The sequence below is a fragment of the Phacochoerus africanus genome, chromosome 3 (assembly GCF_016906955.1).
Source record: "Phacochoerus africanus isolate WHEZ1 chromosome 3, ROS_Pafr_v1, whole genome shotgun sequence".
In the NCBI taxonomy this organism is placed as follows: Eukaryota; Metazoa; Chordata; class Mammalia; order Artiodactyla; family Suidae; genus Phacochoerus; species Phacochoerus africanus.
The window spans coordinates 165,345,219-165,358,795 of NC_062546.1; the positions used below are offsets into that span (position 1 = coordinate 165,345,219).

General features: G+C 37.2%; 1 protein-coding gene across 1 annotated transcript in view; it reads right to left on the reverse strand.

The window, feature by feature from the left end:
- DNAH7 (dynein axonemal heavy chain 7) overlaps nt 1-13,577 on the reverse strand; it is a 275,667-nt gene that overhangs the window by 122,182 nt on the left and 139,908 nt on the right. Inside the window, exons 31-37 of the mRNA XM_047773110.1 lie at nt 12,416-12,598; nt 11,604-11,780; nt 8,064-8,195; nt 6,519-6,743; nt 3,774-3,971; nt 1,607-1,762; nt 480-648 (exon numbers count right to left, since the gene is read on the reverse strand). Of these exons, the coding sequence (XP_047629066.1) occupies nt 480-648; nt 1,607-1,762; nt 3,774-3,971; nt 6,519-6,743; nt 8,064-8,195; nt 11,604-11,780; nt 12,416-12,598 (1,240 nt within the window). The remainder of the gene's footprint in view (nt 1-479; nt 649-1,606; nt 1,763-3,773; nt 3,972-6,518; nt 6,744-8,063; nt 8,196-11,603; nt 11,781-12,415; nt 12,599-13,577) is intronic.

Here is a 13,577-nt window from a genome sequence, read left to right on the forward strand (position 1 = left end):
CCTACTTAAATTCTCCTCAACAGTCTAAGTCCAGAAACACACTACACTGAGTCTTGACTAGGGTAGAGTAAAGGGGACCTCTGAAGCAGGGAGTCTTTATACAGTTCAAAGTTTAAGGGATGAAACTGAGGAGGATGAGCTTCCCCGGGGATGGGGGTGGAGGTGTGCAGATCTAGTTTCTTGGGGCAACTGGGATATGGAATGCAGGGATAGGAAATCGGGAGCAATGTCCCAAAAGGTAAGAGAAAAAGGACATGGAAGAACTGGCTGGTTTGGGGAGAATGACTCGAAGAAAGGCAACCCACTCCGCAGTGCTGACCACTGTGGGTACTCCGTCAGGTCACAACTTACACACATAGAAAATACACAAAACATCATAATGCAAGTTGTCCAACTGAATTTCTCTTTCTTTCTCCAGCTATCTCTTTAAATTTAGCCAGAGTGATTTTCAATCTCATTCATAAACTCAGAAAATGTACCTGGAGGTCCCATAGCACACATGATTTGTATGTCCACTAGTTTAATCATAGAACAATCTTTTAGGTCATACCAATTCCAGTGATCTAACCACTGTCTAAGTAACTCAATGGGAGGCTGAGCCCCATATACTTCCCGAGCAGGCATATTGACATCATCAACAAAGACAACCTGAGAATGAAAGGAGAAAAGGTGTCAGAAAATACAGCCATCTTAATAGAGTATACTATTGTGCAAACAATGTCCAGGCAGAGAATCAGATTATCCTCTTGTAGCATACAGCACACATATGTGAGAAGGGATGGTTTCTTTTCAAATAAAGAACAATCTCCCTTAGCATCCATGTTTCCAAAGGACAGGGAGGCAGTCTTGCCAGTAATCTGTATAGGTTAAGAGTTTATTTATTTATTTTTTAAGGGCTGCACCGGCAGCATATGTAAGTTCCCAGGCTAGGGGTCAAATTGGAGCTGTATCTGCCAACCTATGCTACAGCCACAGCAATATGGGATCTGAGCCACATCTGTGACCTACACTGCAACTTGTAGCAACACTGGGTCCCCAACCCACTGAGCGAGGCCAGGGATCAAACCCGCAACCTCATGAATACTAGTCAAGTTTGTAACCCGCTGAGCCACAATAGGAACTCCAAGAGTTTAGGACCTAGTAATCCTCTCAGATAATTTCTTAGTATGCCTTTTCATTTTCCCTTGTACATCTTCAATACATTAAAATAAGTGAGGAAGGTGCAATTTTAAAATTGACAATAACCTCTGAGTGATAAGAACGAGGTTGAGAAGAGTATTCTTGACAGATAAGTCAATTGATGGCTGGATTAGTTAAAGGCCCAGAGAGCTAGTAGCAAAGAGTGTGCTGAATAAAAATGTTAATGAGAGAATTAGGAAGGTAGATGATTTACCAGATGAATATTCTACTTTAACTCAAAGGGCAACCACTTGTTCTTAATGTCAAGTTGCCTGATGCACACACAAATATGAACACTTTCAGGAAAACTTCTTAATCAAAACTGTGATTGGAAAAAAAGAAATCTGGGCAAAGAGATGTCAAGCCCCAGTGTGCCTGGCTTCCTTGTTCTGAATGTAACAATGCATAAAAACAGAGAGCCAATTACCATTCTCTTGCCCAGAGGAGGACCAAAAACTCCCTTTCTTCTTTTGTCCAGTTTTGACATGATAATATTCTGAGTTTGAGCTGCTGTTGTTTGTGCTGAGAAGTTAATCAGCAGAGGCTTGTAGATATCTTTATTGAGTTGATTTAAAAGAAAATTCTGTACAACAGGAAATAATAAAATGAGGCATAATTGCAATTTTGTGTTGACATTTCAAAGTAATGATTAAGCATCATTTTGACACACTCAAATTAACCTTAGAATGTCACAATGTAGAAAGAGATAGAATAAATAAAAATGACAGTTATCATGTCAATAGAGTGTATCTATTTGTCCAGGCCCCAGACATGTGGCTTCTCTGATTTCCAAAACCACGGTGCAGAGTACACATTCCTTCTTAACATGAAGTCACAGAGACAGAGGTTAAGAAACCTGCTTAAGGTTTCAGAGATTGGGGCATGAATTCAGACTGCCATTTGTCTCTCTCTAGATCAACGTTCTTTGTAATACAGGTTATCTTTTCACTTAAAAACCAAGTTGTCAAAATGTAAATTAGGAAGCTTACATAATATAACTTTCACTTTCAAAATGGAATTAACTGGAAAGCAGGTATAATTACAATGATTCTTATCAAGATGTGCTCTACAGATCATCTTATAAAAGAATAATGAAACAGGAAAATATAATATATTAAGTAGAAAAAAGCAGATGAAAGATAAGATGCAAAGCATGTTCCCAATTTCATGAAAAGTTATTTTAAGAGGTGTGGGCAGTTTATTACCTGGGCTGAATTTGATGGGAGTAGAAATGACAAAGGGCTTTATTTTTCTTCGCCCATTGCCTTTAACCATGTCAAGCCTCCATTCCCTGACTCATGACATCACCTTAGGCAAGTCCTTTAGCATTCTATACACTTTCAGTTTTGTTTTGTTTTGTTTTGTTTTGTTTTTTTAGCAAATCCAGACTAACTCAGCATCTTGATTTAAAACCTCAGTCTAAATTCCTCCCCTCCCCAGTCTTGGATATTCAGATATATGACATTTATTATGATAAAGGTGACATTTCAATTTGTTAGGAGCTTATTCAACAAATAATACAAGGACAATTATTTCACTATATAACCAAATATGTTCCAAAAGGATTAAAGGATTGGATTAAAATACAAAATCAGCAAAGAACTAGTAACAGGTACTGTCAGAATTGGGAGAGTGTGAATTGACTGGGAACCTGCAATGGGGAAGGGTCACTGACAACTCCTCGCCTCTCCTCCACCTGCCTTCCCAACCTCTTCCTGTCCCATGGTTGGGAAACAGGCAGAGCTGGAGGAAGCGGCAAACGTCCTACTTCACTGTTGTCGCTGTGGTTCTCTCTTTGCTAATGCTATCTTGCCTGCTCTTGTGGCAAGCTTCAAAATAATTGCTCTCTGAGAACAGAAGTTAAGGGTCGTTGAATAGCCAAAAGGACATCGCATTGCACAGTTCCCTGACCTAAAGGAACAAATGGGGTTCCACTACTGCTGTGGGCAGTTACATGGAATGAAATACCAGGAAGGCTTGAGTCCACTTATCTTCCACATTGTCCAACTGACCCTGAGGAAACTCACTTATTTGCAGTACCAAAGGCTGGAGGTGCTACTTACTATTAGTTCCAGCCAGCTTCTGCTTTCAGAAGTCTGAAACTAAAGACAAGAACTGGCCTTTGATCTATATGACCCCCAAAACACAAGGGAACATAGGCTTTGCAAAACTACTGAGATTTGGGGCATGTCTGTTACAGCATCTGGCATTTTCTTAACTAACCCACAATGGGTATGATTATAGAAATAATTAAGGAAAATCAGTCTTATTACCATATAGTAGTCACTCACATATTAAATAATTTAGAAAATTAAATTATCAAATAAGTAACTAATATATCCTTTGCAAGGGAGAAGAAAATTTTCATCCTGAACAAGCTGTTTTTATTAAAATATCTTTAAAAAGGAACAGTAGTTTAGAGATACATAGTAGCATTACACCTTTAACCAAGTCTCAAAAACAAATGGGCAATTACTCAAAAATTCTCCACGGTTCCAACGCTGAAATATCATCTACCATTTTAGGTAATTTAAAAAATTATACTCTTAGGATGACTATGCACATTTTAATATATAGATTTCCACAATACTTACAATAATGTAAACACTCTTTCCAGTTCCTGTTGGTCCTACAAATATTGATGGTTTTTGATGGGTGGTCAACAATTCCATTAGTGTAGAGTATCGAACTGTGTCCAGAGTGGGTACTATGATTTCATTAAACATCATATCCTTAGGAATTGGAGGAGCTTCTGCCAACTTCCTTACCCATGGTTCCCATTTTCCTATTCCCTGTTTATAATAAATAACCAAATAGTGAAGGTTATGCTGTAAAATACCTTTAAAAGTTCTATACTCCAGTGCCATTGTAGAAAAGATGAAAAATCAAGACCAACTGTGATATTTACACATTTGTTTTTATCTTTTAAAACTCTTCATTCTGATTTTTCAAAGTTAAATTTTGTGGTAAATTAAAGAAAAATTAGGCTTCTATAATAAAAATGAGATGGCAATGCTGATGCCCTAAAATCCCTGTCAACCCAAAGGTCAGTTATTTTATCCAAATGTTAGGTTCTTTAATGTCACTGAGAAAATTGGTCTAACCAATGTGTTAAAAAATAATTTTATTCAATAAGTGACATAGAAAAATTATCTACATAGAACAATGGCTACATATTGACTTTTATAATGGTATTTATAACATCTGCTTATCATTTTAGGCAAGTTTTCTTTTTCCTTGTAAAAAAAAATCTAAAAGTTACTTTCAGCAATTTTCAAAGTGTACAGGTCTGTAGTGTTAACTATATTCATGTTGTTGTGCCACAGATACCTAGAAGAGACAAGTTTTTCCAATATGAGATTGGTATTATAAATCAATACTATACCGTATCTTTGCACCTAATTAGCTTATGAGCAAAAATTTTAATTTGCTATGATAGTGCTTATAACAAAAAAATTCAAAAACATTGTGTCAACTCTCTCTCCTTAGAAAAACACCACTGCCCTCTCAAAGATTCTTACAAAATCAAATTCAAGCTCCTGGTCATTCAAAGCACATCCAAATTCAGCCCCATCCTTCCTTCACATCTTTATGTGCCTCACAACCCAGCCTCACTGATGGGTCGACTGGTTCTAAACATGCCCTGGGTCCCTGAGCCTTGAGATACAGGACTCTTGTCCTACAGTATACATGACACTTTTCTGAAGAGGTTAAAAACTCACTAAGGGTGGCCCTGTGCTTTTTTCATTTTTGTATCTTCTGGCAGTGCTCTGCATATGTGCTGTAGAGAATTTTTTGAGGAGGCTGAATTCATATCAGTCTTAAAAAAATATTGCCAAAAAAATTTCTAGAACTTTCTAAAACTGATGAAGAATTGATGCACTTGATTTTTTTTTTTGATTGGGGGGGGGGCACACCCACAGCACATGGAAGTTCCCAGACTAGGGGTCAAATTGGAGCTACAGCCTCGGCCTATGCCACGGCAATGCAGGATCCAAGATGCGTCTGCGACCTACACCACAGCTCACGGCAACGCTGGATCCTTAACCCACTGAGTGAGGCCAGGGATTGAATCTGCAACCTCATGGTTCCTAGTTGGATTTGTTTCCGTTGTGCCATGATGGAACTCCCCCTTTTGATATTCTTGATAATCTATTCTAATGTGGGTTTTTTGCCACCAAATGGGGAAGGGAATATTACCAATCAGAAAAACTGGAACAGATAGTCATTTAGAGATTGTGTGATCCCGGGAAAAGTGCAAACTATCTCTGATTCTCAATTTCCTCAATGGTAAAATTTGAAAGATAATCCTATCTTTCTGATTTCACAGAGAGGTTGGGAAACAAAATAGACATGATTGTGGAAAATCTTAATGAACTGCAAAGTGCTCTGAAAATGCAAATTGTTAGTAATTTGAAATAAAATTAGAAAAGCTAAAAAGGTATCTTAAGGCTGGAAAAATGAACAATCTCTTCTGAGGTGAGCTTAGCAAGACATTCTCAAGAGCCACAAAAACTAAAAATCGACAGAGTAATTCTTTCCTAGGAATTTATTTTTAAGAAATAGATATGCACACAATGACTTGTATACAAGAATATACACGGAAGCATTAAAACTAAAATAACACAAACACTTCAATATCTACGAGTAGGAAACAGAAAAGATCATAGCCCATCCAGATGGTAGGATATAGGGAGGTTGTAAAAAAATTAATTTATTAAAAGAACATCAGTGAGGTAGGAATTTGTTTTCTTTATTAAGGGAAGAAGAAGGATATAAAACTATCCAGTTGGGGATATAGTGTGATCCCAACGTCACTTAAATTCGCATATATTTAATATTTATGCCTAAACTGTGTGCTTGATACAGTACTTGTGGGAGTTGTTACACAAAAACAAAAAGCAAACGACCACGACCCAGGCTGCATTGTCCAATCCACTTGGGAAGTGCTGAATTCATAACAACCCAGCTACATTCCTGCAGGACCTCTTCACCTTGGATGTCCTAACATGCACCATGAACTTCTCAGATGTCGCGATGTGTTATTTTATGTAATGACGATTATTAACCCAATAAGTATTATCATTTATCTCATTTCGTCAATGAGAAAAACAAGGTTCAAGGAGATTAAAGAACTACTCCAAGGCTATATAGAAAGTTTTACTGGAACTCCAACCCAGGTGTGCCTGACTTCACACCCTACACACCTTCCCCCTGCTCCGTGCTGCCTCTTAAGGTGAACAGCGGTGACACGGCGGCACCAGAGCCATTATGTGCTGTGTGTCTCCAAGGGGACTCTGCCTGGTTGGCAGGTGCAAATCCTGCTTCAGAACTCTTACCTCAGTGACAAATTGATAATCATAAATTGTTCCTTTTTCAGGAAATGGGACAGTTAGTGCTTTTGAAGATGTTTGTTCAGTACCACTCAGTAATTTAAACCTATTTCGAGTTATTTCTGAAATTGGGCCTTCCATTAGTTCACGAAGAATCTTATTAAACTTCAACCGATCATCATCTTTACAAGAAGCACCGATGGACCAGATCAGTGAAAACAGAAAAATGCCCTGAATTGAAGAGAAGAGAAGGTAAGCATGCATTAAAGAATAACTTTAATCTATCCTCAAAGCTTAAATAATACCAGCCAGTTTACTATCTTTGAAATGAAATGAATAAACTGATACATCATAGTAGGTTATCTCGGGATTTTGTAATAATTAGTTTTTTTCTATCAAATTGCATGTCTTAGAAAACATTATTTTCAGAGAAGATAATACAATGCAAAGTATAAATTCTAAGTATAGTAAAATCTTAGAATGACTAGTCTGGTGAATCAAGTGATATTTTAAGAACATGGCTGAACTTTGACACTAAAAAGAACATTGAGAAAACTTTTTATTAAAGTACAAAAGCATATTTGAATAAGGAATAATCAACCCACAACATACATGCTCATTAAATTTAAATTTTGACAGTGTATTTTAAAAAAGTAAAACAAATTCATATTTTTTATTTACCTGTTCTAATAGGTACTTGAGCATTGATTGCATAATTAGAACTGTTACCCTGCAAGCTTTCTTACCAGACTCAGGCAGAGGGAACGGGGGACACATCACTCAAATGAGAAAACCTGTTTGCTTGTTTTAAAATCAAATCCTCTTTCCAATGCCAAAGCTAAAACAGTTTTGACTATGCTTATAAAACTTGTGAACTCTAGCTTAACACTATTCACTTACTCTTAGATTGCTTACAGGCTACCTCTCTTTATAAACTATTAAAAATGAAACTGCATATTTCATAAAATATACACAAAAAGTAACACACTGATTACATTAGAAGTATTAACACTAGCAACACAATTTATAATTAAAAAAACATCCAAGGTCTGTTGATAACTTTATTACTCTTTTTAAGATGTTCATAGATTACATATTTTCTTGCTTTCCACAATCCAAATGTATATTTATACACACTTATACACATATATTTAAAATATTTTTATCTCATGAAGAAGAAAGAAAAAATAAGGGAAAAAACCTAATGAATTATAACTGAGATGCTGAAGGGGAGGTGAATCTTGTTGTCAAATGGCCATCGACATTTTGGGGACTGGCCATCTTTGAGACTGGCCAAATGACCCAAGATATAAGCAGCAGATCTATGAGGATCATTGGGCTCTCCCCAAACTTCGTGACCCAAGAGAACTGCCAGTCAAGGAGTTTTCCTACCAGCACTTGGTATTTGGGACCTGACTTTTTCCTCACTGTTCATCCACCACCCATTGTCTAGTTTCCAGTCCTGGGAAAAGTGAGGTTAATTAAATAGGAAGCATTGGGAAAAGCAGTAGCTATCTTTCGAATTCAAGATTCAAAGGGCAATGGACTTACCTCTAGTAAAGAGTAAGTTTCCCGATCATTTCTCTCTCTTACTTTCACTTCATCAGCAAAGTTATCCATAAAACAGTCTATCAGATTCATTAGGGATCGGACTAAGTTAGTATCCGAAGTAGGAGATAATTCCTGAAAAGTCAGAGAAAAATGTCTATGAAACAAATTAGGCACTCATTGAAATAGCATCAACTAGTTTTTAACTGAGTTCATGTGGTTCTAACAGCCATTATCTCTATGAAAAGGTACTCTCAGGATAATTCTAGTTTTATCGGTGAGAAAACTGAGGCACACATTAGTCCCCTAGAGTGTAGCAGCAGTGGGTGTCATATCCAGGCAGCGTGTGCTCTTTTAACCACTCTTATACCGATTTCCAACTTTAAAAAACACATTGTTCCATGTTTAGTTAACTTAGTTACAAACATAGAGTCTATGCTATGCCAATTTCAAAAATCAAAGTATATATATATATATATAAAATCTTCCAGAGCAGGCAATTAATTTGCTTATTTAAAATGCTTAATAAACAAAACCCATTCAAAACATCTTTATAGGCTGCAGCAGTACTCAGAGTAATTTCATTTCTATGAAATATATTTTTAAGTCCTGAAAAGCATAAAATGTTGCTGGAAGGCTGTAAAGGCTGTGCGCTTTACTTCTCTGGGTCTCACCATGAAGAATTATAAAATTAATGAAATAATGGGTTTAGAGTTCCTAGAACCATCCAGAGTACAGCAAGTTCTCAATAAACATTTGTCTTCTTTCCTCCAGGCTCTCTTCCAACCTTGGAGTTGTATTGCTTCAAGGTTAACAAGTAAGAATTAACTCTGAAATGGACTCTCTCAAGATGAGAACAGCTGATTTCATCTTCAGTCACTGCTCCAGTAGAAGCAGGCAGAAGTGACATCTGAGTGTGCAGCTAAGGACAGGGACTCAGTGTCACTGATGCAATCCTAAAATGCAAAAAGATACTACTACAAATAAGACAGGAGTTTGGCTCCAAGTACAGAGCTTAATAAAAAACGGGCATTCAAAATTTCTTCAGAGGACAAAAGTGCATAAGTACACTTAAGAAAATTTACATTAAAAGCGATTTTTTTTTGTTTTTTAGTTCTCATTACAAGAAAAACATTCTGTAATATCTATAGTGACAGATGTTAACTAGACTTATTTTGGCGATCATTTGACAGAACATGCAAATCACTATGATGTACACCTGAAACTAATATAATGTATACCAATTACACCTCAATTAAAAAAGTTTTGTTTCTGTTTGATATTGAAAAGATCAGTTCCAGGAGTTCCCGTCATGGCACAGTGTTTAACGAATCCGACTAGGAACCATGAGGTTGCAGGTTCAAGATCCCTGCCCTTGGCTCAGTGGGTTAAGGATCCGGCATTGCCATGAGCTGTGGTGTAGGTTGAAGACCCAGCTCGGATTCCGCATTGCTGTGGCTCTGGCGTAGGCTGATGGCTACAGCTCTGATTAGACCCCTAGCCTGGGAACCTCCATATGCCATGGGAAGCGGCCCTAGAAAAGGAAAATATATATTTAGAAAATATAGAATACAACAACAACAACAAAAGAAAAAAGATCAGTTCCGGTTACATGGAAAATTCTTTTATCTGTAATACCTACATTCTCTGACCATTCCAGGAGGGTGAAAAAACCCTTAAAGCTTATTCTATCATGCCCCTCAATTGATACATAGTCAATTGATTTTGAAACATGATTATCTCATATCTACAACATATAGATATATGTTGGTTATAGCCAAGTTTCCTGAAAGAGCAGCCTATACTCACGGTCAAGTATCACCCACATTCCTAACCAACCACTTCAGTACCCTTGACTTTCTTCTCAAAGTGCTGAGGCCAGCACCCCCCACCCCATGATCTTTGCTGCTAGATCCAAGGGACACATGTCATCCTTTCGTGCCTTCACCTGACCTCTCAGTAGTTTCTGGACAATACTGACCACCTGCTACTTAAATATTCTCATCTCTTCCCTCTCTCTAAATTGCTGGTATACCCAGGAACCCATCCTTTGCTCTTTTTCCTCCAGATTTTCCCTTTAAGTAATCTTCATGACCAGAATTTTCAATTCCACTTTCCAGCTCTGTACTTGGAGCCAAACTCCTGCCTCAAGCTTTTTGACATTATTTCCAACAGCAAAGTTCCAGCCCTGTTTCTCTATATTTGACCCAGAGCAGAATCATCATAAAAGACCTTTGGTCTGTATCTCCCAAAGCAGATATTAAGCATCCTTCCCTATAGTTTCCAGCTGGAGGGGGTTTAAGAGCCTCGCTGGAGCTCCATCAACTCTCAGAGGCAGGAGACATCTGTGCTTCTGGAAATTCACAATGCAGATGCCTCTCCCTTCCACATTTCCCCCTACCCCACCTCCAGGATGTACTGAAAGAAAGGAAAATGGGTGTTTACCTTAGAACCACTTTCGGTTCTCCAACCAGGGACTAACTTTCCTGTGTGAATCAGTTTCATTAGCTAGCCACCGTAATCCCTAAATAAATAGATGCACTGATGCTAAATATCATGGATTCCTCAGTAAGGTCTAAACAGTGGTAATATGTTCTTTTCTATATGAGTCACTATCCAGTTCTTCAGATATCACGAATAAGATTACTTTTAAATTTGTTCTTTTTTCTAATTATTAAATAATATATATTTATCCTAAAACCTTTAGAAAATATAGAAAAAAAATTTTTAATTAAAAAAAATTTTTAAACTGTTGAAGAAACAAAACAAAACAGTAGTCCCTCAGAAATGACAGAGAACATTTTAGGATATTTTCACCCAGATGTGATTAGGTGAGACTTTGAGACTTTGATTGTCTGCTTTGTTTGTTTGTTTTAAAGAGAAAAGATTCACACCAATCCATTTTCTCAAAGCAATTTTAAAACTATTAAAAAAAAAAGTAGTCCTTCAGAAATGAGAAAGAACATTTTAGGATATTTTCACCCAGATGCAATTAGGCGGGACGTTGAGACTTTGATTCTCTGCTTCTTTTTTTTTAAGAGAAAAGATTCATACCCATTCCTTTTCTCAAACCATAAGATGCTTTATTTAAAATATTTTGGGGTGAATAATTATATTAAAATATTTTAAATATTTACAAAAAAAAGTTTTTAGTCAAACCAGTTAGGAAATTATTTTAATGTCTGGTAGTTGATGATAAAAACAGACATTTTAAAATACATATATATATATGTGTGTGTGTGTGTATATATATATATATAATTTGGATTTGGCTTTTTTTTTTCTTTTTTTCTTTTTAGGGCTGCACCCATGGCATATGGAAGTTCCCAGGCAGGGGCTGAATTAGAGCTGCAGCTGGAGCCTATGTCACAGCCACATCAACACCGGATCCAAGCCACATCTATGACCTTTGCCACAGCTTGAGGCACTGCCAGGTCCTTAACCCACTGAAGCCAGGGATTGTACCCACATCCTCACAGACACTATGCTGGGTTCTTAACCTGCTAAGTCACAATGGGAACTTCACATTTTCATCCATCTTACCTTTGTATGCTTTCTAATAAATTCAACAGAAACAGGGACCATCCTGTCAAATAAGCCTATTATAAATTCCTTCTGAATAACACTGATCGAGGCAGGTAAGAGATTAATCCAGGACAACATCAGTGGTCTCCAGCCCAGTATGTGAGGCTCCATGTAAATCATACCACATCTGGAAACCTGGAAAAACAATCATTGTTTACCACCAAGGTAATGCTTGTAAAAGAAACATGGCTTGGTACATCTATTTCTTATAACCTTCAGAAAACTGTTGAGGGAAAAGCATATATTTATATAATTTCCTGATCTAGATTTTTGTGTATGACTTCACCAAATGGTGGTCTGACACAAAGAGGGAACAATCCCTGACTCCTTTTTTTTTTTTTTTTTTTTTTTTTGCTTTTTAGAGCCACACCTGAGGCATACGGAGGTTCCCAGGCTGGGGTCGAATTGGAGCAGTAGCCGCCGGCCTACACCACAGCCACAGCCACACCAGATCAGAGCCTCGAGTGCAACCTACATAGCAGCTCTTGGCAATGCCGGATCCTTAACCCACTGAATGAGGCCAGGGTTAGAACCTGCATCCTCATGGATAATAGTCAGATTTGCTTCTGCTGAGCCATGACAGGAACTCCCAATCCCTGACTCTTAAATTATTCCAGTATATCAACAGATATGTCTGTTCTTGGAGAATTGCAGACAACTGTTAAAATGAGTCCTTTAAATAACTTTTCATCCAAAGTCAAAATTATGAAGCAATAAACACCTTTATAGCATTTCAAATTTATAAGCAGATGTGAAAACTGAGAACTTACAGTGGCAGGAGAAGCAACTTCTAAATCCATTGGTTCAAAAATAAGATTCATTTGTGGTGACATTTGGATAATCTCCCCACTCATCAGACACAGCTTTTTGTTGTCATCCAGCACAGTATTCATATTCTCAATCCATACGGCATCTACTGGTCCATCAAAAACTAACCATTTCCTATCTGGTGTCTGGTTGATGCATACGGTCAATAAAGGGCAGAAATAGTCATGGAAGGAAACAGCTCAAAAATATTATTCTACAGCTTTAAAATAGAACTCCTAAAATTAATTTCACCATCAAAATGTTAAAGGCATCTTTTGAATAAAATGTGTATATGCGTGTGAATATATATATTCACTAAATAAGCCTATCTATGCCATGGATGAGACAAATATACGTAACATCTTTTCTGAGATTCTATTTTTCCCAATGTTTCCAAACTCATATATAACATATTTTAGGAAGTATTATAATACTTTTACTTATAATTATAAAATGTAATTGCTAGGGAAAACAATTTTTATTTGGATTGTCTGACTATAGAGATTCTATATCATGTTTATACAGATTAGTTATTCTCCTATGTTAAGTAAAGCTTTTTGTTCCCTCCACTGAATGAATCGACCCACATATGCATTCTTCTTGGCTGAACTGTCTCGTGGTGGTACAGGGCAGTGTAGCAATAAAACCTTCATAGTCCTACGATGATAAACACAAAAATCTTTACATATTGTCCAGAATATAGCAAATGTTCAGCGAATATTATAGAGTGGCCAGGTATTAGCCAGAGGGAACAAAAACTGATTCTCCTTTCCAGATCCTTAAGAAGCAGCCCTTCTGTGGACACAGCGGCTGCCTTTGTTCACCTTCAGCACGTGAGAATTTGAGTTTAGCAGTGAAGGATTTGAATCTACCATAACACATTCTCAGTTCCTGTGGTCAAGTGCATTAATCCATTGGGCCTGTTTGGGTCCAGGATGCCCGCACCTTCTAGAAAATATAATGTATGCTGCATAGATGAATGTAAAATGGGAGGTTATCTCATGATTATTTCTTTATAGATAATGTAATAGCATACATTATCTGGAGACTTCTCATGTTAATCTGGACCAGAGTGCATCCACAATAACAAGAAAGGATCTGAGAGAAGTTATATCAATGATCCCA